The 26,476-nt window shown below is 40.9% G+C and overlaps 1 protein-coding gene and 1 pseudogene across 1 annotated transcript in view; one reads left to right on the top strand and one right to left on the bottom strand.

The window, feature by feature from the left end:
• The first annotated feature begins 8,825 nt into the window (after positions 1 to 8,825).
• LOC102019738 lies at positions 8,826 to 10,313 on the top strand (annotated as a pseudogene).
• An 8,701-nt stretch (positions 10,314 to 19,014) lies between these two features.
• The window catches only part of Mtfr2 (mitochondrial fission regulator 2), a 19,633-nt gene continuing 12,171 nt past the window's right edge, over positions 19,015 to 26,476 (bottom strand). The window contains exons 6-8 of the mRNA XM_005390480.2: positions 21,979 to 22,324; positions 21,027 to 21,201; positions 19,015 to 19,720 (exon numbers count right to left, since the gene is read on the bottom strand). Of these exons, the coding sequence (XP_005390537.1) occupies positions 19,685 to 19,720; positions 21,027 to 21,201; positions 21,979 to 22,324 (557 nt within the window). The 3' untranslated portion in view covers positions 19,015 to 19,684. The remainder of the gene's footprint in view (positions 19,721 to 21,026; positions 21,202 to 21,978; positions 22,325 to 26,476) is intronic.

Below are 26,476 nucleotides of genomic sequence, written 5' to 3'. Positions count from 1 at the left end.
GCAGGCGCTTTTGCCGCTGAGCTAAATCCCCAGCCCCCCATAGCTTTATTTTAGTTTTAATCTTCCTTAATAGGAGAGTCAGGCATTGCATTTCAATAGACATTCATTTTAATCCATACCTTAGACAAACATCTTAGTTTATATTTGAAGAAAAATGACACAAATGAAAACAAAATACTCACAGTGTCATACAATAACATAAGTGAAAATTATATTGCATAATTAAAAATTGTCAAGTGTTAACATTCTTGAGATGGGAACAAAAGTTTCGATAGAGCTTTCAATGCTAAGGCTGTATAATATGCTCTGAGATATTTCTTAGAAATAGCTATTGATTTTAATCCTTAAAATGTATTGCACACCCTTTTGCATCTGAAGCTTTCTTTGTGCTTAACTCTAATGGGAGCGTAGAAATTTCTTTCATTCTGATCAACTTTTAACAGCAGATTTCTAGTTTCTTTTTGAGGAAAAAAATATTTCTATTAAAATAAATGTAGTTCTATTACAGATTTCCACTCAATTTTGCATTTTAAAATGTTTATTAATTAAATTTATTTTAACTTATATATAACAACTAGATATTAATGGGGTACCACAGGTTGTTTTTACATATGTATATATTGTATAGGGATTAAATCAGATATGTTAAAAGATATTTATCTCCTCAAACAGCATGTCTTTATAGTAAAAACATTCAAAATCTATTCTTCTAAGTTTTTGAGATACACAGTCCATGGCTTCTATTAATAGTCACCCAGCTGTGCCGCAGCACACCCAGACTTCCTGCTGTGCTCCTGCCCAACTGTGACTTAGCACCATGGCCCCTCCTACAACCCTCCCACCACCCGCTCTCCCCAGCCTCCAAAACCACCCCTCTACGTTCAACTTCTGAGATCAACTTATTCAGACCCCATACATCAGTGAGATCACACGGTGCCTGTTTTCCTGTGCTGTCTTCATTCATTTATCACAATATCCTCCGTTGCCATCCATATTGTCCCAAATGACAGAATTTCATTCTTTTTTCTGAATGAATTATATGCCAATGTGTACATGTAGTACATTTTCATTATCCATTCAACAGTTGATGGACATTTAGGCTAATTCCATATCTCAGCAATTGTGAATGGTGCCACAATAAATATCACCTGATTCCAGTAAGAATAGCTGCTCTTAAAAACGATGAAAGATAACAAGTGCTGGAAGTCTGTGGGAAAAAAGTATTGTAGGTGGGAGGGTAAATTAAAACAAGCACTGTAGAAGACAGCAGGGGAGTTCCTCATATGACTCTCAGTTGCATGCATCATTATGGTATACTGTCTTTAACTCTTTCAAGAATATACCCAGAAGAGGTACAGCTGGGTCAAATGGAATTTCTATTTTCAGTTGTTTTTTTGTTTTGTTTTATTTGTTTGCTTTTTAGGAATCTTCATATAGATTTACATAGTGGCTGTACTAGTTTACATTCCCACCTACAATGTAGTTGGCTTCATCCCAGGGATGCAAAGATGCCACAATATACGTAAATCAATAAATGTCGTACACCACATAAAGAGAATCAAGGATAAAAATCGCATGATCATCTCAGTAGATGCGGGAAAAAGCCTTTGACAAAACCCAACATCCCTTCATGATGAAAAACTCTGATGAAACAGGCATGAAAAGACCTTGCCTCAAGCTGACAAAAGCCAAATATGACAAACCCACAGCCAACATCATACTCAGTGGGGGGAAACTGAAAGCTTTCCCTCCAAAATCAAGAATGAGACACTGGCGTTTTCTCTAAAGCACAGCCGCTGTGGGATATGGGATAAAGGTCCCTCCTAATTCTATATAACCTCACTGAACTAATTACATCTGTAAAGACCCAATATACAAATAATGTAGAGGAAGGGGGAAAAGACCAAAGGGAGAAGGGAAAAAAGAGAAAGAAGGAAAAAATGGAAACAAATATTTTAGGAGGAGAAGAAAAGTTGAAGGGAAGACAAGGAATGGGGAAAAAAAGAAGAATCAAGATATATCATGTACAGGTACCAATTCCATGATGAGCATGATCTTTATGTATATCAAAAGTGTAGTGTACCAATAAATTAATTTTAAAAAACAAATAATGTTATATTTTAAAGTTCTGGATGGATGTGAACTTTGAGGAACAATATTCAGTCAAATATACCTTGACCTTCTTCACTCCATCAACCCATTTGTTGTAGTTTGGGATTTTGCAAGGGGAACAGTACAGGACACATGATTTGTAGGATTATTTTATAATAGTCACCCAAAGAGTCATATACAAAGAGAGTACAGGAAATCTGTCCACACACTAAAGACCAAAAGAGTCCAGCTGAGGGCCTGGATCCCACAACAATGTCCTGCCTGAGTCCAGCTGAAGACCTAGAGCCCATAACAATGCCCCCCATGAGTCCATCTGGAGACCAAGAGCCCATGACAGTGTCTCATGCAGGCCTGTTTCACAGATCTGCACTGTGAAGGCCCAAAGGTCAGCGGTGGAAGCTAGAAAGTCTGTGCCAGCAGGATGAAGGATCTATACTAGCAGGCTGAGGGATCTGAACTGGAGCCAGGAAGCGATGCTCAAAGTAACAACCAAAGTTCCCCCAAAGTACCACAGCCATCATCAGCAACAGTGAGGTTCAGAGCTCCTCTGACAATGAGAAAAGCTGAGCTCCCATCAGGAAAGCCAACAGAACAAGCTTCTCCAGGAGACTGAGCAGTGTACTGTCTTCCCCTCTGGAGCCAGAAAGCGATCCTCAAAGTGAGGACCAGAGCTCCCCCAGTGAAGTATAGCCATTCTCAGCAACACCAATGTCCCAAGCTCCTTCAATGATGAGAACATCCGAGTTCATCAAGAAAGCCAGCATGACAAGCTCCTCCAGAAAAACCAATAGCTTCCTACAGTTTTTCTTCTTCCTCTCCAGTTCTGCCTCTTTTGCTGCCAGCAACAATCCTCAGGTGGGCCTCCCACACCCAGCCCCACGCTGGTTCGGTTCAACTGGGTGTTACAAGTTAACCACCAGTTGTCAGTCCACCACACCATTTTATTTCCCATTTATACGCGCGCGCACACACACACACACACACACACATACACACAGAGTACACACATCTGTCAAATTTTAGAGAACTGTTTACTTAAAGATTGTTGACTTACATGCCATTGTAAGAAATAATACCACAATCCTGGAAACCCATCACCTCATTTTCTCCAGTGGTTAACCTCTTGTATAGCTATACTACAATATTGTCTCACAACCAGAAAATTAATATTGATAAAATCCAATGATTTTATTCAGCTGTCACTGGTCTTACACGGTGTGTGTGTGTATGATCTCTCAGATTTCACCTGGATGAAGATATTGGGATAGATTGTTTCAGGTTTGTGATAGGATTATTTTTGCATATTTGAAGGCAGAGCCTGAAGAACTGTGGAGAAGTTTCATGGCCCAGAGAGAGATCTGGAAGCTTAGCAGTCCATGATCAAAGGCTTTATCATTTTAGAGTCAAAACAGTTGGAAGCAAGAACAGGTCTGGGAGGTTTGGCCATGGAGAATGGAAGAGAAGGTGACTGTAGTTAGGGAAACAAGAGGATATGGTGACAGATGTCATCCACCTCACTCGATGTTACGCAGTAAGTTGGTAAGTCTTAGGGTGAGAAGAATCCTGCAACTTCTCTGGGAAATGAAGTGGAGGCAACGAAATGTAAAATGATGCTACAAGCATGGAGGCAGTAATGCTTCATGGAAAGAACTCCAAACAAAAGTTATAGGATTTGTTTTTAATCTCTCAACAAGGGTAGAAGACCAATGGCCTAATAGAGTACTCGTGGCAGTAAGATATGAGGGAGACATTGATAGCATTTCCCAATACCAATATCAAAGACAGTGCGTGGTAAGTTTGATACCATTTCCCAATACGAATATCAAAGACACTGAGTGGTAAGTGACCTCCTTCTGAGAGATTTCCACAAACCACTATCCTCAGGGGACATCTTTCAAGTAAAGCATGGAAGATAACAGCAGGTTTGGCATAGTGCAGAGACCGAGGCTATAAGAGAATTTCTCCTGATTCAAGAGCTCTAAAGAACATACAGGAGGGTCAGGAAGGAAGACAGTGGCAGAAGGTTGGATCAGAATAACATGGAGCATAAGGATATAGGAGAAGATAAATGAATGGAGGAAGCATTATTTGTATGTGGTGAATAACGGTCACAGGAATGTCAAGTAGGGTCAATTAAGCAGGCCATTACATTGCCAGATAATTAGTCTCAGAATTCCTCCTGTAGATGTCAGGAGACTCTTGGAGATTTACATAGCCCAAGTAGATGTAGTTTCAAACCTTAAAAAAAGGGGTGGGGGAGCCTCTGGCCTCTTAGAAAAAGTGATCTTTGGTTCAGATTGTCTCAGGATGTGAGACAACTTGTACTCAGGTACCTGAGGAGCGATCAGAGACGTGACACCCAGGCAGCTTGTGCTGGACTGGTGGTGACAACAGGCTGTTATGCTGGCAGACAGCCCGCTCTGCTTCTCCCCATGTAACTCCATTGGCAGCAGGGCTATTGGCAGAGATTCTGCGTGCTGTAGAGAAGCAGTAATGATGACCTGAGGCTGATACTTTTCAGGCCCCTTCCTATCACGTCCCCAGAGGTCAATCAAGAGTCCAGGCAGCTTGCTGTTGAGGGGAGGGCTGCATCAGACCTGTCAGTCTTCTGAATGAGATGGAGAGGTAAGGTAAGTTTGAAAAATGGAAAGAAAACTATCCTTGATCCACCACATGGGTCATTCTTCAATAAAGTAAAAGCATCATGTAGCAACAAAGACCAAAAGTGGGTACTAAAGGTAGTGACTTTTTTTTTGTCTTTTTGAGACAGGGTCTTGCTATGTAGTTCAGATCGGCCTTGAGCTCCCTTTATAGCCCAGGCTGGCCTCAAACTCTCAACGATCCTCCTGCCTCAGCCTTGTGAGTGCTGTGATTACAGGCAGGCACTACCATGTCCAGCAAGGTAGTGATTCTTGATAAATACTTCCAATTACACATTGGAAATACAAGTAATCCTTTTGCAAGGTATAGATCACGAAAATAAATCTTTTTGTCCAAAATCAACCTTGCTGCTCAGAGGCCTCTAAACTTTCCTGAAATTTTTGTTTAGGATTCCAAACAACCCAGTGAAGATTTTCAAATGCAACCCACATCTGTTAACATTATAAGTAGCAGCATTCTTCCTCCCAGAATACACACTACACAGTCCATGAAGAAATAAGAGAGTGATGTGGTAATTCTACTACTATCTCCTACCACTACCAACAAGCACAAATTTCAACCAGAGTTAATCTCCAAAATGAGACCCAATCATTAGTCACAGTGCTGAAACATACCAGAGTACTGAAGTCATACTAGCTCAGTGCGTTAGTCCAAAACAAATTTGGATGAGAAATAAAGGCCAACTTGTTTTTGGTGGTTACTAGAACTTCTTGAAGACTTTGCACCAAAATAATGAAGCATTTTAGAGGTCACTTGTTCTTTCTAGTCTAATACAGATTACTAGTTACAATTAACCAGTGATTTCTGGCAGGAATCAGTGGAAAGGCAGTATGGGAGAACAGTTGCAGGTAGATTGCCTAAACTTCAATTATTTCCCACCTGTGATCCTTCCCACCAAATGTTCCCTCTACTAGGAATGTTTACCCCCAGCTTATCCTTTCTAGACCTTTCTAATTCAAATAACAATGCCTCTGTTTGATTTGGCTGTCATCCTATGGTCAACATAGCACTTATTTGCTACTTTCATCAGTGGTTATGTATGTGTTTCTCTGACTGGACTTTGAATAACTTGGCAATACAACTCATGTATGATATGACACCTAAAACAACAGGACTCCGTAAAAGCTGGTTGGATGAAAAAATGAGTGGATAACCCATGAGCAAATGATTCAAAACCTGGAAATCAGATGGTCTGGCTCTAAGTAGATTTATGAGCTTTATTCCCTTAAGTTGATGTTTCTATGTTTTCTCCACATTTTAAGAGTTAGAGAAGTTTCCAGAGTAATGACAGTGAGGTTCCCATGGTGAAGAAATTTATGTTAAAAATATGTACAAGCTCCTAAATATGTCATGAGAAGGATTTCTACAAAACCCTGCTCATTGTTTGTTGAATGAATAAAGCAATCATTGTTTGACTATCTTTGACCCTATGTCAGCTGAGAAAGTAAGCAAACACCAAGAAATGTTCAGTAGCCTAAGAAGAAAGCTCACCTGCAAGATGACATTTGATGATGACTTTACAAGAGACTTGGCTTGATCTAAGTCAGAGAAAGATTTGACAGAGGGTCTTGGCATTGACTTTAAGGGATATCTAAATGAGACTGGCAGGGATAAGGAAGAAATAGACACCAAAGCATGAAAAATAGCCTTATTACAAGTATTAACCAATATCTTCCAGCATGTTCACCTGGTGGTGAAACCATCAACCAGATAAAGTTAAAAGCAGGCCAGGGATATAGTTCAGCAGCATAACACCTACCTGGCAAGCACAAGGTCTTGAGTTCTAGTACCAAAAAAAAAAAAGCTAAAAGGAAGACTAGGGCTATAGAGTCAGCACCCCCCCAAAAAAAAAAATAAGATGAAAGGAAGGAAGGAAAGGAGGAAGGAAGGAACGAATGAATGAAGGAAGGAAGGAAGGAAGGAAGGAAAGAAAGAAAGAGGAAAGAAGGAAGGAAGGAAGGAAGGAAGGAAGGAAGGAAGGAAGGAAGGAAGGAAGGAAGGAAGAAAGGAAGGAAGGAAAGAAAGAAGAAAGAAGGAAGGAAGGAAGGAAGGAAGGAAGGAAGGAAGGAAGGAAGGAAGAAGAAACTATAACAGACTCAAATGTGCAAGACTTTGAATGCCTAAATAAGGGAAATGATATTGACTGAGTAACCCCCAAACCTCCTGCAAGTTAAAGGAAAAGGGAATAATCACAAATTGTTGTTACCATAGTAATGTAAGAACTGAAGTCAGAACACTGAAATGTTTCATCGTCAGGGAGCCCTCAGGGCTGAAGTCTCAGCAGCCGATGGAGAGCAACAGGACAGAGCCCACGCGGCAGAGTTAGGATAGCACAGAGGAGCTGTCCAAGTAGAGGAACGCTAATTTGGGGTATGGGGTGTATTTATGGAATATATCTGCTGAAAAGAAATAATGCACTTTATATTCAAGAAACTCAGATCGTTAGTAATAATGAGATTTTAGAAAGTAAAAATCTAAAGTTGTCAGACATAAGAAAGGAGGACTTTGATCCTGTATCAGGACAAGATATAAAGCTGAGCTTTTCAAATACAACAATGACTCTTCATTGCCATGCCAGGAAATAGCAGATAACTAGTCACTGGAGCAGGACAAGCTGCCAGGGCATTTGGCAAATACAAAAGGCACCAGAAGGAAATTGGCAAATCCATATTGACAGATTTGAGGCTGGCAAGCCCAGACAGGTACCCTAAGTCTGACAATATAGCATGTTTATTCCAAACTGATAAATGAATTAGCTTGTCTCTTTATGCTTGTTTAGCATTTTTCAGTCTGTGTTTTCACATATGTTGCATATTAGTCCATTTTCTGTTGCTACAAGTGAATACTTGAGATTTAGTACTTCATAAAGAGAAAAGGGTGGTTATTATTATTTATTTCCCCATTTGAGAGGCTAAAAGTTCAAGATCAGGCAGCCTTATCTGTTTGGCCTCTGGTGAGGGCTCCCTTGGCTGCAGCAAAGCATGGAAGAGGAGAAGAAAAGGAAATGTTTCTGCACAGGAAGAGATAACAGGATGAGACAGGAAGCCAGAGACATTCAGGTCTCTCTCTTTTTACAACAACCCACTCCCTCAGGAACTAACAGGGTGCCCCAAGAGCAACATTCCTCTGAGGACAGATTCCCTTTAGGTGCCACCTCCTAAAGTTTCCCACACCTCAACATAGCCACTCAAGGGACCATGTTTCCAGCATAGAAAGCTTTGGGGAACAAGGCATTTCCAAACTATAGTGGATTGTTTCACTGGCACCTCTTTATGATCCCCACTTTATGTCCCAGAAAACTGGGGAAAAGTCACTACTAAATTACTTTCCTCAGGTTCCATAGAGACTAAGACATGAAACAGGGTCTAGACTTCTGATTCCTACTTCAGTTCTCTCTGCTGAAATAGGAGGCTTCTCCAACTGGGGCTTCACCATATAGAAACAGAAAATGGAAGCAGGTGAGAGGCTGGGGAGCCAACCCCTCAGGACTACAGCTCAAAGCCCCACGTCAGAGAAGACAAGTCAGCAAGGACAGACAGATCAACGGAAGCCTCGGTCACCGCGTGTCCCTTGGAGCAACAAGGAAAGGGGAGGTGACCAACACATCCCAGATCCTGTGTCCTGAGCAGCCCCTCAGTTTCAGACAGATCAGAATATTGGTAGCCCTGGAGTGAGCATTAGCTCTGGCTTCTAGAAAGCAGTTCCAGGTTTCAGAATGAACTAAGTCATGTGAAAGCCTCTGTGACCTTCTGTGTGACATCATCACTCTGCTATAGTTTAGGTCTAAAGGGAAGTGATTGGATCATGCGGCATGATATGTTTTCTATGGATTCATCTACTAATGAGTTCAGTAGCTGAATGTGCTGTTAGGAGGTAGGGTCTGGTTGGAGCGTCTCTCTTTCTCTCTCTTTCTCTCTCTGGGTTGAGCATCTTTTCCTCCACCATGCCCCTCTCTCATCCTCTTTCTGTTTCTGCCTGGGGGCCAGCTGATCATGGACTGAAATTATGAGCCCCTCCTTCCTTCAGCTGTGGGTGGTGGGCATTTTCACCCAATGATAGGAAAGTACCTAAGATGCTCTCTTAGTTGTGGTGTGAAAATAGAGTCGTTCGTTAGTACCAGCCTCTTCTATTTAGTTGAACCTTTTGAAATTGCCTTTATTTGTCCAAAGGACACGTATCATTATTATGTTGTTATGATTCCACCTAACACTACTCTGTAGTCCAGTCAGAAAGACAAATGACATTGTGTCTATGAGAATACTTATAGATAATACTTATAAACACGAACCATTATGGTGCTATGGTGTTATTATAAAATGACTCTTTTTTGTCAGTTGCAAAATAGACAGGGCTCAGTGATCAGGAGCCCTGTGGGAGACTCCCCTCAGTGGGGAGTCCTTGTTTTGCAATATTTTTAAGACTTCCAGGAAAATCATCCTGCTTTTAAATTTTCTCATGTAAAATTTTTTACTAGCCTCTATCCATGATCATTCTGATGTCTACCAAACAGCCAGAGAGCAAAGCTACAAAAACTGAAGCTTCTCACATCTCGTTTGCTCTTAAAACAAGAGCCCAGGGAAGCCAGGAACTTAGTTCTCTTTCCCATCTTGCAAGATAGCGGATTAAAAAGCTGGGAAGCCAGATACTAAAGAGAAGAAATCCAAAGCCAAGAAGGCTGGTGCCACTGGCATGGTTAAAAAAAAAAGTAATGTGAGTGTTAACAAGTCCAAGATGGGGCAGCCTCACTGCCACTGAAACCCTGTCCTGGTTACAGGAACTTGTAGATACTCCTGATCTGCTATGTATTCCAGAAAGCCTTTGTATAGGAGCAAGTACACAGCTGTTAAATCCAAGGTTGAGAAGGAAAAGGAGAAAGTTCTTGTTACTGTCACAACCAGCTGGTGCTGATAAGAATGATGGTACCAGGTGGTGAAGCTTCGCACAATGCCTAGATACTGTCCTACTTAAGATGTGCTCCAAAAGCTGTTGAGTCATGGCAAAAACAAAACAAAGCAAAACAAAAACCTTTAGTCGGTATCACTCCCAAGACCATCTTGATCATCCTCATTGTGCACCACAGGGGCAAGAAGAGAGTGGTTTTCCTGAAGCAGTCAGCCACTGGCTTTCCACTTGTGACTGCGCCTCTAACCTTCATCGAGCTCCTCTGCATAGAACAGAAATTTGTTATTGCTACCTCCACTAAAACTGATATCAGCAGCATGAAAATCCCCAAACACCTCACTGATGCTTACTTCAAGAAGTAGCTGCAGAAGCCCAGACACCAGGAGGGTGCTATCTTTGATGCCAAGAAAGAGATACCAGATTTCAGAGCAGTGCAAGGTTGATCAGAAAGTGGTGAGCTTGCAAATTTTACCAAAACTCAAAGCTATTCCTCAGCTCCGGGGCTACATGTGATCTGTTTTTGCTCCAACAAATGGAATTTACCCTCACAAATCGATGTTCTAAAATTGCATTTGGTATGTGTAATGAAGTGGAAATAAATAAATACACTCATGAAAAAACTAGTGAAACTGAAAGCTGACAACAGCTATGGCCCTACTTATGTCTTTGTGAAATATAAAGAAATGAGACCCCCGATTGCTGGAAAGTGTATTAACTTTGTGTCACCTGGAAGGATTTGTGTAATTATATTGTATCTGTCTCATACATAACCAGAGACACACAAAAAGGAAGACAGATCTCTTATTTCCCCTGCCTATTCCCTAAAAAAAAAAAAGGAAGGGAAGGAGCAAAAGGCCTACAGAAAGGACATGATCTGTCTTCAGTGCCAGAGGTGAGCTCAGACAGGGAGAGCAATTTAAAGCAGTTGGAATGGGCCACTTTGGCCAGAGGCAGCTGCGTGAACCTGCTCTGACTTCAGAACACTCCCAGGCTATCTATAACAAGTACATAGCTTCTAAAAAATCTGGCTGCTTCACACACTTGTGCTCATTTTGCAAAAATAACAGAAAAGGTACAAACAGAATCCAGGACCTTGAGTGAGTAGTACAGCTGGCCACATGGTAATGAGAGTGCAGCGACAGCCACTATCTCCATGCGGATAAGAGCAGCTCGTCTTGCTGTTTAAATTATACCTAATTTAAATTATACCTCTATGACTCAATACTACTGCGTTAATTTGCAAAAATTGCCTTTGTTCCCTTTATAACATAGAAAATTGTCATCACCTTTAGGAAAAGAAATTTTTCTCAAGTGCCAAAGGGCCAACTAACACTTTTATACACATTCAGCACTCAAATAACTTTGGGAGCTACTGCTGCTGCCAAAACCCTTTCAGAACATGGAAAATGAGATCCAGCGCCAGGCCAATTAGTCAGTTAGTGGGACACCTGCTCCTCCTTCCCGTCACTTGCTTGCCAGCGGCAGTACACTGGCAAGGGCCTGGCGACTGGAGCTTGGCTGTGGGCTATCCAGAGAATGGGACAGACAACTACAGCCCGCAGGACACACACACACACACACACACACACACACACACACACACACAACTCCACACTGATCTCAGTAGGAGGCACAGAACTCCAGACAAAGGAAACAGCAGAACTCGAAGGGATCTCAAATGTTAGTAGCAAATGACACTGGGAAGCAGAGTGAGAACTCACCACGAATGTCAGTCCGCTGCCGAAACCCCCGCCCTGTGTGCGGCCCACATCCTAAGGGCCCGCAAGGTGAACTTCTCGGCTCTCGCAAGGTTCCCAGAACTCCAGTTACTTGAAGAGGAGGAGGAAGAAGGCAGGAATGAATCTTTATTCAGCCATAACCAAGACATCTTCTTAAGAGTTGTGCATGTATTAAAAGACCAGAGAGATACAAAAGAAAAGAGCTGAGGTTTTTGCTGCGTTTTATTTCAACGTACCAGGGATCAAAGCCAGGGCCTCACCCCGGCTAGGCAAGAGCTATCCCACTGAGCTACACTCCCAGCCCCAGAGTTGCCGCTTTCTGCATTGTCCCCACACACACACGCACACTCACACTCACACTCTGCCAAACACTGCTGACCTTTGGAGTAAGGATGAGAAATTATAGGGAGAAAGAGTTGCCCCTGGCCCTCTTATTCTTTAATAAGCACTGCGAGATGCTTAGACAACACGGGCTGGTTAAATGGAGTGAAAAAAACCTCATGCAGTGAGAACTGTTATTTTTTCCAATTTCCATATTAAAATAAGTGAGAACTAGACGATTAAATTACTGTTGTCAGGACCAGTGAAACCAAGTGAGACAGTGTCGGACAGCCTGACAGTACTGTATGTCCTTCCCAATGCTCCCTGACAGTACCTTCCCCTTAAATACCTTCAAAGCCGGCCACTGTGCACATGGCCAACTCTGCCACTAAATTCACCAATGTGAATGTGCCTTCTACCCACAACTGCACCTCCAGGGATTTCATATACAATTGTTCGTGCAGTTACCCCACACGTGGTTGTAGTCTACACAGGAATAACCCACATTTCCATCAACAAGCAGCTAGTTAGGTTCATTACCAGGTAGCCACACACAACCAGAGTCTATAAAGCTGACTTCTCACAGCTCTGCCTGCACATGGCTTAGCAAGTGGGTAGCGCCTTGGAGAGAAAACCTACCTTCGACACCAAGCGGCGGCAGCCCCAAGCAGGGCACTAGGCCTATAGCTTTGCAGTGAGTTCCCACACCACCGAAACAAGGAAAGAGACACATAGGTCCACACTGCGCATGGCTAGACCATGTCAAGAAAGAAACAGGGGCACCTTATAACCACAATGGCCTCTGAGGAGTGGCTGGGGGGGGGGCGGTCAGCTATAAATCTTTTGTCATATTTGCATTTTTACATGTGCCTGTGAACTCAGCACAGGTCTAAAAAAATAAAGTTTAAAATTGAAATGTTTAAAATAAACTGAGGAAACTAAACATGAAATTTAAAACCAGTTAAAAAATAGTTCTAAACATTTGGGGATGAATAGATACATAAAAGGACACAACTTCAGTGAGTAATCATTAAAAGCTGTGGACATGGATACTGTGTAGTAACAAGTGAAAACGTTTAGATTATAATGTGAGTGAAAGAGTAAAATATCAAACTGTTTGTATGGGATGATTATAGCCACAATGATAAAAAGGAAACTCTTTCCTCTTGGTAACTAGAACGAGGGCCTGCTCTTGTTGGGAAGATGGTCCAGTAAGCCCTTTGGAGCCGAAGCTGAGCCCTTCTCCAGATCCCCAAGGAAAGTGTCCATAATTTCTGCTTTGCTTGCTGGTGACAGATTAGAGCAAATGGATTCTGCATAAAAAGACAGGAGGCCACTGGTTCTAGGTTGTCTCACAAAAAAAAGTTTTTTTTGTTTTTTGGGGTTTTTTTTGCTTTTGTTTTGTCTTTTTGAGACAGGGTCTTGCTCTGCAGTTCAGGCTGGCCTTGAGCTCACTTTGTAGCCCAGGCTGGTCTCGAACTTGCAACAATCCTCCTACCTCAGCCTCCCGAGTGCTGGGATTACAGGCGTGCACCATCACGCCTGGCCAAAAAAGTAAAGAAAGGTCAAAATACAGCAATGCTGCAGGCATTAAATGAAAACCTCATCAGCAGCACTCCAAAAATTCCATGCAGCATACACAGAGTACACTTGGTCACCCTGTACCCAATGAGGATTTGTTGTAAGACCCCCAGTGGATACACAAGAACATAAATAGTACCAAACTCTATCCATACAGTTTTTCGTATACTTACTGATAAGAAAATTTAATTTATGAATTCAGCACAGTGAGAGATTAACAATAAATGATTATAGATAAAATAGAGTAATTCTAACAATATGCTGCAATAAAAGTTATTTAAAACTTTTGATTTGTCCATTTAATATTTTCAAATCAGAGTTAGTCTTGAATAACTGAAACTTTAAAAACGGAAACTTGCAGATAAGGGAGTACTACTGAAATTCCTCTTGTCCTTTACCTTTTCTATATAGAAGTATTTTTTCTAAGTTTACCTCTATTTTTCATTATATTGAATCAGTGCATGATATTACATAATAAACCGCCATGCATTATCATTACTATTATAAATTAGTGTTAATCAATTGTAAGTGAACAATCCAAACGAGACACAAATTAATGTCAAAACCAAGTCACAGGGCCATGAGGATGCAACCAAAGCCCTTCAGTCATAGGCCACGGTCCTACCTGAATCACTCCGCCCCTCATCTTCATTGAGTGCATATTTAGTCTTTGGGCAGCAAAGGACCACTCAGGAAGATCCACACAAGAAGCTCAGAGCCTACAACACATCCAGTCCAGGCTGACCGCTTCCTAACTCTGAGCCTATGTCTGCTTTCTTTCGACTTCCATCCACAAACTTCATGCTTCCATTAGTAACGGAAGTAATTCCTGAGACCCAACCCTCTCAGAATGAGAACTACCATCCATCTCCTTCCCATCCATCTCTTCTTCTGAATCAAACACATCAAATGGTATCAACTCCTCATGAAAGATAACATCTCGACTCCCTCAACATCCTGGCGACATGCCTCCATTGCCAATTTCCATGTGAATTCCCAAGTGGAGACACTAGTCTATCCTCTAAGCTGTTCAATACATAGAACTCCTCTTATGTGCAGGTACTACTTCTGTTATTGTAGCCTCAATTGTCTGTCTGTCTGTCTGTCTGTCTGTTTTGAGAGGGGGTGCATATCAATGATTTCACACATGCCACAATACAAATTCACATTTCCCCCTCATTTCCCACCAAAAAGAACAGACTAATACAATTATGATGTCACAGGCATAATTGTGAAATAGAAGTGTTTCGTGGCTCATCGCTCTTGAGGGATCCTTGATAGTCTATGAGCTAGCCAAGCGCTCAGGAGACTGAGGCAGGAGGATTGCGAGTTTGAGGTCAGCCTAGGCTACACAGTGAGACCTTGTCTCAAAAACCACAAAAATACACATTTTTATATGTTGCGCGCATCAGGGTTTTTTCAGCGACATCACCTAATGGAAGGAATCTGAGGCCCAGGGCAGGGAAAGGCATGGCTGAGCCCGCCCAGCAGAGGGTCAGCCCAGGGCGTGGCTGTCCAGGTGCCCTCGCCCATCTGCGTTTTCACTAGGCCTCTCCTTGGGACTTCTGGCAGGAGGAAAGGAGACAAACAGCTACAGTGAAAAGAATCACTTTAATACTCTTGCCTGAAACTCTAGATCTGAAATCAAGTGGAAGGAGGCAAACGTGAGGATTCACTAGACTGTGAGTCTTATGTTCAATGAAGCAATGACTGGGCAAAATCCTCCAAGGCTGGTAAAAGCCAGCAAAATCTCTCACTCAGTTCACACCAGTTTGCAGTAGAGCCAACAATTTATGGAATTAAGGATTCCCAGCAGCAAGCACGTGCCCTTAAAGGGAGAGAAATGAATGTGCAAACCCTGCGTTTGCTTTTTTTAGTGACTATATTTGGTTGTAATTGAACAGAAAATAACAGATGGGTATAAAAGTCTCATGTACTTCTTAACAAATGTAGGAATACTGCTGTGTTTATTATGCAATACTTTAGCAGCTTTTGTTAAACTAGCCTGCTTCTACCCTAACCAGCCAAAAATATTTTTATCTTCATCAAAATTTTACCCAGTTATTTATTAAGACTAACTTAAACCCTTGAGTCCAAACACTGTCCAGGTAATATAAATCATAAAATATGTTGGTGATTTTTAAGATTCTGTAATTCCTTTATTAGCACTCTTCACAGAAATTCTATCATTTAAATGCATATTGTAGGCTGGGGATATAGCTCAGTGGGCTGGAGGTGTAACTCTTCCCTGGCATGCATGAGCCTCTGGGTTCTATTCCCAGCACCACAAAAAAATGAAAAAAATAAAATAAAGCATTGTCTTTAAGCAACATAGCCACTGTACTCATTGCACAAAATATTTGTTGAACAAGTCTCTAAGGAAATGCCTTCAGAACCAGATCACAATGCTTGTAAGAAAATCACTTGAATTACTTGAAAGTCACACCTCATTTGTAACCACTCATGATATCATCGAGTTTGATCATCCACTCATTCATCAGGTCTGGTAATTACTTGGCTATTTCCAAAAATCAAATTCAAGCTCGAAGGAGAAATAATTACTCTTACTAAAGTAGTTTCTCAAAGACTCAGGCAATTCTTGGGCAGGCTCTTTTATGACACATGGAGGGACACAGACCTAGCAGAAGGGAGAAAAATCTGAGCCCAGCAGAGGCCTCACCAAGTCCACAGTGTGGTGAGGACCCAGGGCTGACTGGTGGTCCCAGTTAGAGCCCAAGAGCCACCCCAACCACTGGACAATCCTGGCATCAATGGTTTCAGGCTGACAGACCTACCTAAGGTTGCCTAGCCTTCTAGAGCTCCTTCCCTTCAAACCAGGGCCATGAGTACTGAGAGCAAAGGCCCTGGCCTCTGTCTGCCTAGGCTAAACCCCAGCTCTGAAACCTTCTAGCTATGTGAACTTGAGCTGTTCACCTGCATTCTTCTCTATGCTGTTGGATAAAGTCCATTGCTAATAATAGAGGCATAGGCTCTAAAGTCAGAAGTTCTTGGGTCCTGTCTCAGCTCCTCTACTTGGTAGCAGTTGGCCTTAGACCAGCTGATGCTATCGTTCCTTTTTCTTCATCTGAAGGCTGCAGTTACCACAATAACATCTTTTTCCAATTGTGCTTAACTGAGATGAGCTAAACTATATATTTGCATCACTGAGTTGCGGGGGCACTAGGGATTTCCGGGGCCTTTCACACTGTGCCACATCCCTTTTACTTTTTTTTCTTTGACAGAAACTTGCTAAGTTGCACACGCTGGGCTCTAACTTGAAATTCCCCTGCCTCAGCTTTCATGATGCTAGAACTTAATACCATTCTCAACACCCTAAAGTGCACCCTAACTGTTGGCTGTGATTATTGTTTGGATATCTGAGGAAATATGATAAATAAACCCCGGTTCCGATCCTCAAATTACTCAAAAGAACCCAGTGAAGTTGGAGTGACGGATCCAGACACAATGTTAAGCCCAACAGGCCGGGTAGCAGACAGCAGTATGTGCTTCTGTATGAAGAAAGGGAGGAGCTGTCCTGTCTGCTGTTGGGGGAGCAGGGCCAGGCAAAGGTGTCTGGCTGAGAAAGATACTCTTCACACTGCGTCTTGACGGAGTAGGAGCAGGATCTCCCACATGGCGGAAACAGCAAACCCCAAGTCACAGAGTTAAACCAGCAAGCTGCTCTAAGGAGGGGAAGCCGGGTGGTGGCTCTGAGCTGAAGTCAGAGGAGCGGGGCTAGCCCTGGGAGGCTATGGCTTATCCCGAGGAGCCCAGGTTTGGCCCTCAGCTTAGGAGCTTCCTAGGAATCTCGGGGAAAGTACTTGCCTGTTTTCAGTGTTTTTTTCTGTAAAAAGGGAGCAGGATTGCCCTTCTGCCATGTTACCAGGAATACTTCTCAAGTTAATGCTGTAAAGTGCCTAGCACCGTGGCCAGCACAAGTAAGTTGTTTAATGAATTTAGTAGTTAATTACCATCATCTGACCACAGGCAGCAAGACTATAAAAGGCAGAAAGCAGGACGGAGGGCTTGCATAAGCAGGCATAGCACAGAACCCCTGCTAGCAGCTGTCCAGGGCAAGGCCGGAAACCTGACCCCAGGGGGGAGGACAGGGGGTCCCAAAGTGAGGGGGTCAGGCAGATGCCCAAGGCTGAAACCTCAAAGAACAGCGTGGGGTCACATTCAAGGGATAATCCCTGCCACGCTGGCTCCTGCGCCACCCATCACGATGCCATGCCCCAGTAACCTGGGTCTGAAACTAATACCCCAAGTCATGATCTGCTTTTGACTGGGTTTATCTCTGGGAAGATGCTGGGCTAACACAGAGGGAGGAAACATCCAGGAAAGGTGATCTTTTAACCAATAACAGTATCTTGGGAAGTATCTACTTCCATGTACTGTTTCTTTTGGGATACCTAGTAAAAATTGCACTACTGTAACCTATCAACCTTTACTAAGATACAAACAAAAACTATAGTTATATAAGCACAAATAAGCTTTGTTTTTCTCCAGGAGTGCAATAAGTGGTTACGGGTCAGCTGAAGAACCTGGAGAAATCCCACTGCAATCTTTAACAATTAATGGGCTGGGGATATAGCTCAGTGGCACAGCCCCTGTCTGGCACATGTGAGGTCACAAGTCAATTCCCAGTACAAAAAAAAAAAAGAAAAAATTAAATAATACCATCTCTTGCTTTCATCACTGAGTTTTATAGAATATTTATTTGCCACGGAAAGAACTGAATTAGCCTGATGAGTACTTTCAGATGCATCAAGATGGTTATTTACAATTGATAAATGTCCTTTATAGTAAGCTGCTTGTGCAATTAATACTTAATCCAATCTTGCTTTGCTGTAATTTCTAAAAATTTGTCATCCAAAGTTGATAAGACTGTCATCAGCCTGGGTGTGCTTGGTGTTATACTGCCCTCATGTGGTAAACACAGAAAAATCCATCTTTAAGATTTTTTTCCTCTTTCTTGTTGAAGCTGTTTATCTGTGCTTTACATGTCCTTGTAAACTGCCTTAAATACCCCTCCCTCATGGTCATAGCTGCTGCATGGTGGTGTATATCTGTAATTCCAGCACTCTGGGAGGCAGAGGCAGAAGGATCACAAATTCAAACACAGCCTGGGCAATTTAACAAGACTTTGTCTCAAAAATACAGTACAAACAAAAAGTCTAGGGCCATAGCTCAGTGCAAAAGCCCAGGGTTCAATGCCCAGTACTGAAAAAAAAAAAAAAATACACACACACACACACTGCTGCACGGCCAGTCCTAACTGGAGGGTGCAGGGACAATGGAGTAGGGAACGAAGGCGGGGGCAGGAACCAATCCTCTTCCACAGCAATAAGGAAACTGTGGGCAACCTGGTATTTTCTGAACGTGAAGAGCCCGGCCAAAGGGGTGGGTGCGGAGCCACTAGATGGCTGCATCCTCCTTGGCTGTTGCACGGAGGCAGCCAAACATGCACATTTCTGTATCGCACTACTTACTGCAAATTTATTTGTTTTACACTTGGATTTTCCACGAAACTCTTAACTACAGAATTCCCTCAGATGTTATGAAATAGTGAGAAAAATATGCGTTTGAATTGCTACAAAACAGAAGCTGAGTATTCATTAGGTACTGCAAACATGAATAAAAATCATAAAAAACCCAATAGATATAAACAAAAGGAAAATGAAAACAACCACACGTTGAAAAGGCACATTTATTGTACAATCTATTTACAAAGGAAGGGAGTAAAAATGTATTGAGGACCAAAGGAAACGAATGTCAGCCATGTGTATTTATACAGCAAATGCAGGCAACACTTTTATAGCACTTAAGAGTCAAATTCTAAGACTATTACCTCGGGAATAAGTTTTAGAATGCTCAACCACATATGATTAAAACAGTGACTTAGGATAGAAAAATTATAATCTTCATTATAAATTATAATGAAAAATTATAATCTTATCCAATTTGAAAATCTCTAAGTTACTGGAGGCCAAATAAACCATTGAAAAGGTTTAAAAGATTCTTAAATTAGAAAGTCATAATTGCTCAAGAAAAATCACTGAAGTACATATTCAGCTTTCAGTGATACTAACACACATGGGCGGAATTCATACACCTGACCCTTTGCAGTAGCCAGTTAATTGCTGGATCTTCCAAAACCAGAAACCGGAATTCCTAAGAATCTCCCTCAAGCTGGCCAGATTTCTCCCAGCCCACAGCAGCATTCCATCTCACTTAATGGAAGATAGGATCCTTTGAAAGGCAGCGAAAGACAGGCCAGCATGTGTCTGCATCTCTCCTTCTAAGTGCAGACATGGCTTTTGTGACCTTGGCCAAAGACTTTTATGCTTATCAGTTCTCCACTTAGATCACTGTCCTTCTGCCTGTGAGCTGCGATGTCCAAACTGAAATAAAGCAAATGTTAGCACAGAAATTACTGGAACATAAAAACAGAATGGCAAGACTATATCAAGTGATCCCTTGAGATTGAATTCATTCAACAACCAACAGTGACCTGAGAGTGAGCTGTGTCACGCACTGAACTCAGAGCCGAGGACACAAAAGTAAGCAAGAGTGACCTCCCGACTGAGCTCCCCGTGAGCTGATTTGAGGCCCTGTGTCCAGCATGACACCAGGTGCTATAGTATCACTGAGAAAGAGTGTGTTCCACCTAAGCGAATTTCTCAGTAGGGGGTTTTCAGATATTCTAGCATTTTAATAAACCAACTTCTAGACTCTGCTTACTCCTCAAGAGGAGGGATTATGTGCACTGTGAGGTTCACTTTCCTTGTGTAGAAAACAAGTAATATTCTTTTCTCTTTTTCAGGATATTGCTATGAAGATCAGATAAGGTAAATAAGAAGTACTCTGCAAGTTATACATTAGAACTCAAATGTCAGAATTAAATGTTGATTTAAAAACACATTTTTTATGGTAAAGTTCTAAAGCAAGCTCCATACTGTTTTGCATACAGTTAAAGGAGTATCATTTTCTAAATCAACATACTAAACATCAGGTACAGAACACACACAACACACAACACTGAGCCTGTGCTCACTGGAATGGAACTGGGACCGTTTCTCCCGCTATGCTATGCTACATTTTTTGGCCATGTGCACTGCAGTTTTCCAGTCTCCACCTCTGCTGGTGTCTGTCACTCTGCAGGGCTACCCACTCGACTTTAGACACCCTCGCCCTTTTCTTTCTCTCATTCCCAAGGCTTATTCTTCTGTTCAACCTCAACTAAATTATGAGATGTGAAAAAAACCCTCCAAAATGTGTGTCCTTTTAACCACCCAGTAAGTGCTGCCATTAGAGGTACTATGACCCCAAAGAGAGGTAACATTCTATTCAGCTAAATAATCCCAAGCCTTTACATTTGACTGTGAGAAATACTGGAGTAGCCCCGTTTGATAGAGTTCGGTTGAATCTGTTATACATTCTTCCCTGGTCCTCTCAAAGTGTCAGACAACCAGTTTACACTGCAGAGATCAAGTTAGCACTCTCCAGGATGAACTAGTATAAGTTCATGACATGAATTTCTCAAATTAAGTGTTTTATTTCGTTTTCAGCTGACAACAAAACGATTACTATAGTATCAGCACTTTATACTACAGTCTGTATAATTACTTCAAGAGAACATGAATGTAAAATATCAGGAAAAGCACAACTGAGAAAAACTTAAAAGTTATTTATATCACCATAGCTCACCCTGAAAGTTTCTGGACTAGGAAATGGAGAAGACTCCCAAGATCTATTTTCTTTGTCAAAGGAATCATCTTCCTGAAATGCAAATTTCTGCCTAAGTGCCTGTGATATTACAGACACTGGATCCCAGTGTGAACTTTGTCTTTTCCTCTTATGAATAGGTCTACCACCAGGGGATCTGTTCAAAAAGAAACATGGAGTAAATTAAAACTCTGATGTAACTTTATCACCTTGTCAACAAGCACAGCCAGCATACAAGCATAATATAATTAGTCTTCAATAGATTTCTGCCATGAAATAAGGCATCTGACAGCCACAGTGGTTTCAGAAACAGAAAACCAAGAAACCTTGAGAGTTGGGGCTCAACCGGAATCTTGCTGACTTGGAAATCCTTGAACACTGCTATGCTGAAAAGCTTTATTTTTAATTTTCTGATTTTCCAGGGGGTAGAAAATTTCAAAGAAATATTTAAGAACTTCCAAAAGAACTAGGGATCATGAGAAGAAAACCGTAAGACTACTGTTTATTTATTCAGTTATTCATTCATTTGATCCTCACTGAATGCTTATTCATGGCACTGTTCAAATCAGCAAGCAATTTAAAACTTATAAATTATTTCTGAAAATTCTGTTTAATATTTTCAGACTACAGTTGACCATGGGTAACTAAAACCGCAGGAAATAAGCTGGTGGATAAAAGGAAATACAGTATTCCTAATATTCTACAATGGGGAGAAATACAATTACAAAAAATAACAAGAGATGTTTAAAAATTATGGAAATATAACAATAGAAAAAACAGCCCAAAAGCACTAAGAGTGATTTATCTCTGGGAAGGGTACTTAGGAGTGAGGACTAATAAGAAAGAAAATATCTTTGTCAGCTTTCATAAACATAAGTTTTTAAAAACATCATTCACACAATTTCAGTCTATTTCTCAAATTATAACAACGTACCGCTCAATAGCACGAAGTTTAACTTTATTCAGATCCTTCAGAACATCTAACATGTTTGGAACATCTTTATTTCTCCGGCTTTGTGAATGATGACTATAATTCACCTTACTAGCACCTGGGTGCTGCTTTTTCATTTCCATAGCTGGATGATCTGAGTCACAAACTGTAGATTCTGGTTGTAAAGGAAGAAAACATGAAGGCTGGAAAGGAGGAAACTGAGGCGGAAGTGGTGGTGGAGGAGGAGCAGGAGGCACTGAGCTTGGATTTGGTTCCACACATGGTTGAGCAGCCCCTGATGCTGAAATTTGTCTCACACCACTGGACACAGCATTCAAATCCAAGGAGCCTAAAAAAAAAAGGTTGTTTATTGAAAAAAACAGGCAAAATTCTAGCATCATATATAACACTAATGAGAACCAGAACAAAACAATTTCTATAATGCTTCTGCAATAGTGATATGCTAGCCAAGAAGGAGACATAATCCCATCTGCTTAATTGTTTTTCAAGTCAAAACTATAAATTAATCTAATTAGAAATTCTCAGACTTCTAGGAAGAGGGTGGAGTAGTAAACAGCAGAAAAAGAACCTGTCCGAGATTTGGCATCCTGACACTAGAATTTAGCAATATGAGGAAAAGGAGGAGGAGGAAAGTGAGTTCCTGGAACCCAGCAAGAATTGGAGTCCACGGGGAGTGAAGAGAGACTTCAACGAAGAAGGAGGTCAAGGCACTTTTTCTCTGAGCCTGGACTCACTGTATAAGAGGGGCAGCTTGAACCTGCAGATACATGGTGACTACTGGCTACCCCAAAGGCCTCCAGGAAGAAACACACCAGTGGAATGGAGCAGTGGACACAGCAGACTGCAGTGGCTGGTGAATTATTTGGGTTCAGACATCCCCCAGGAGAAGGCAACTGGCTGGTAGCCATCGTGGAGAGAGGCCAGCTGAGCTTGGAACACGGAGCAGCTGTGAGTGGTTCCCAGTGTCAGGGTGTGGCAGAACCCAGTTCAAGTTGACAAGAAGTCAAGGAACTGAGCTGAGGCCAGCACGAGGCAGTGTTGCAGGCTAACAAATCAGGTTCTAACCTCACAGCAAAAAAACAGCCTGAACTTTAATGGAACTATCGGTGGTGGATTGGTGGGATTATCTAATACCCCACCATAAACCTATGGCTGACTCACTGGGATTAATGAACACAGATCTGGACTCTGTTTGCTTACTCTGTCTACCAACAACAGAGACACGCCTTGGATTTTTTTCCTTATTTTCTTCTTTTCTTGGTTTTGTTTTTTTTTTTTTTCTTTTTTCTTGTTTCTTCTTGTTTTTAATGAGTGTGAACACTGATTCTAGCTTTTTTCCTTGTCATTGTTCTGTATTCTTGTTTTTATTTCTTCCTTCTCCCTCTCCCTGTCTTCTCCACCACTTTCCCAAAGTTTGTGAAAACTGTCTTCCAGCCTTGCTTCTAATCTCTTCCTGTTCTTCTATTTCTCTATTTTCCACTTAACTCCTTTTCAATTTTTTCCCCTGAGGGTAAAATCACCATACTGAGGACATACTTACTGTACACAATTTTTTGGTTTGTTTTAGGATTTTGTTACATAACCACCAATCCAGCTAACACAGGTGACAGTTTGTCATTTTCTATGCTGTGTTTGATGGTATTGTTTTTGTGGACTGTACTACTTTTGCCAAGGTGACATAATTGTTTTAATAAGTTGTTCTTCCCAGTACATTAAGACTGAGATTGCTTAAAGGTCATAAAAGATACTATAGGCCAGTACCAAAGAACCAGAAGTTAGGCCAAATAGGCAGTAACTTCTCATTCCCACTATACTACAGAGGTAAGATTTTGCAACAGATTCACAAAAGGCAGATACCTACACCTGGAAGACATACCCAAGAAGTCATTTCCTAGGGTTCTAAAGTCAAGCAATAAAGATAGTCACCATAAACAATTTATAAGCATCAACCAAGGAATTAAACTAAAAAAAAAAAAAATAGAAAATGAAAAAATGTGTCTTCCTTTAAGGAAGACACAACCCCAGAATTCCAGTTTATCAAAAGCAAAATCAGGGGGCATCGAGATGGAACAATACAAAACCACCCACTTCAACTCTATAAAGTGGTAACAGTGGAAGTAACAAAGAAGATGAATGAGGCACTAGAAAAACAGATCAAATCAGAAATAATTTCTCAGATAACTACAGAGATGGTAACCATAATGAAAGACATGGTTAGTGACTCTAGAACAGATACAGATAAAAAAAATAGAGGAGCTTAGGAAAATTATAGAAATCATGAATGCCCAACATAAGAAAGAAATGGAATCATGAAACACATTCAAACAGATATCCAGGAGATTAAAAATTCCATTGAAAGTATATGCAACAGAATGAACCAGTGTGGGGATACAATATCAGACATAGAGGACAGGATTGAAGTTAGTGATTGCAGAGAGATTTCTTAAAAATAGCAAGGGACCACAAAAAAAATCAATCCAATAGCTGCGAGATGATGCAAAGAAGACTGATCAGACTCAGTGAAAAAAGAGATAGTGCAAATGACACAAAAAAAATCTGTTCTGAGAAATAATGGCAGAACACTTCCCAAACAGAAAAAGAACAAGACACACAGTAAGTGAGGTATATAGAACTCCAAGTAGCCATACGCAAAACAAATTTACACCAAAGCATATAACAGTCAAGATTCCAGAAATTTAATACAAGAACAAGATATTAAAAACTGTTAGTAAAAAAAAAAAAAAAAAAAAAAATCACCTATAAAGAAAAGCCCATCAGAATCAGAGCAGACTTCTCAACACAAACCGTGAAGTCAAGGAGAGCTTGAAGTGAAGTATCCCAGTCCCTTATAGAAAATAACCTCCAACCCAGATTGATGTTCCCCTCAAAACGATCTTTAAAAATTTATGAAGAAATAAGATATTTCCATGACAAAGAACACTCTAAGAAATTCATGATCACCAAATCAGCATTCCAAAATATTCTGAAGGATATTCTAAAAACAGGTAACAAGGGCTATAACTCCATGAACTCCCAAGACAATAATCTACCAGGCAAGGTAAGGAAAAAAAAAAAAAAAAGACCAGAGGATCAATGGAACAGATTAGAAGATGCACAGACAATTTCAAACATACTCAGCTATCTTATCTTTGACAAAGGAACCAAACACCTTTATTGGAAGAAAGCCTCTTTTAATAAATGGTGCTGGAAAAACTAGTTTTCCACAAGCTCAACATTAAAACTAGATCCCTATCTTTCGCCAAGCAATAAAACTGAAATGGATAAAAGACCTAAATATTAAAATAGAAAGAAGAAATCTGCTGGAAGACAGAATAGGTAGAACGCTTAAAGACATTATTGTAGATAAAGATTTTATGAGCAAAACCTTTATCACACAGGAAATATCACAAAGAATCAACAACTGGGATCTCATCTCATTAAAAAGCTTTTGTGCACAAGAGAAACCACCAACAGACTGAAGAGACAACCCACTGAGTGGGAAAAAAAATTTGCCAGCTGCTCCTCAGACAAAGGACTAATATCTAGAATAAATAAAAACTCAAAAAATCAGACCTTCCAAATTTAAAGACCCAATCCAAAAATGGGCAACTGAAATGAACAGATACTTCTCAGAAAAAGAGGCAGAAATGGCAAATAAATATATGAAAAAATGTTCAACATCACTAATTATTTGAGTGACGCAAATTAAAACAATGCTGAGATTCCATCTCACTCCAGAAAGAATGGCTATCAAGAAATCAACTGATAATAAATGCTGGTGGGGCTCTGAGGTGGGGGAAAGAACCTTTTTCCACTGTTGGTGAGAGTGTAGACTGTGGAAATCAGTGTGGGAATTCTTCAAAATACTAAAACTAGAGGTTCCATTTGACCCAGTTATTCCCCTTCTTAGTAGCTTCCCAAAAGAACTGAAAGCATCATACCACAGTGATATACATGCATCCATGTTTATAGGGGCACTTATAGCTAAATCTTGGAAATAGCCCAAATGCCCATCAACTGATGAATGGATAAAGACAATGTGAGATTTTTTTATACAATGGAGTACTTACTCTGCCATCAAGAAGGATAAGCTTGAGACATTTATAGCTAAATGGATGCACCCTGAGACCATACACTTAAAGTGAAATAAAACTGGACACACATGTTTAGATAGTGCATTGTTTCTCTGGCATGAGAAACCAAAAGTGTAAAAAAGGACCAAAATGTATAATAGATACTGAGAAATGAAAATAAAATGGTTAAATGTGAAGGGAAACAAAGGAGGATGATGGAGGAAAGGAAAAAAGGGACAAGAAAAAGAAGGAGAAAATGGAAACAAAGCTTTTGTAAATGAGGGGAAGAGGGGTTGAAGGGAGGGCAGGCAAATGAGAAAAAAAACAAGAAGCAAGATATGTCATGTACAGATTCCCTATGATGAAAGTGATCATTATGTATATCTAAAATGTACCAATAAAAAAAA

The sequence above is a fragment of the Chinchilla lanigera genome, unplaced genomic scaffold (genome assembly GCF_000276665.1).
Source record: "Chinchilla lanigera isolate Chin_1 unplaced genomic scaffold, ChiLan1.0 scaffold00038, whole genome shotgun sequence".
Classification (NCBI taxonomy): domain Eukaryota; kingdom Metazoa; phylum Chordata; class Mammalia; order Rodentia; family Chinchillidae; genus Chinchilla; species Chinchilla lanigera.
The sequence above is the reverse complement of the archived record's forward strand: the minus strand, read 5'-3'. Positions and strand labels throughout refer to the sequence as shown.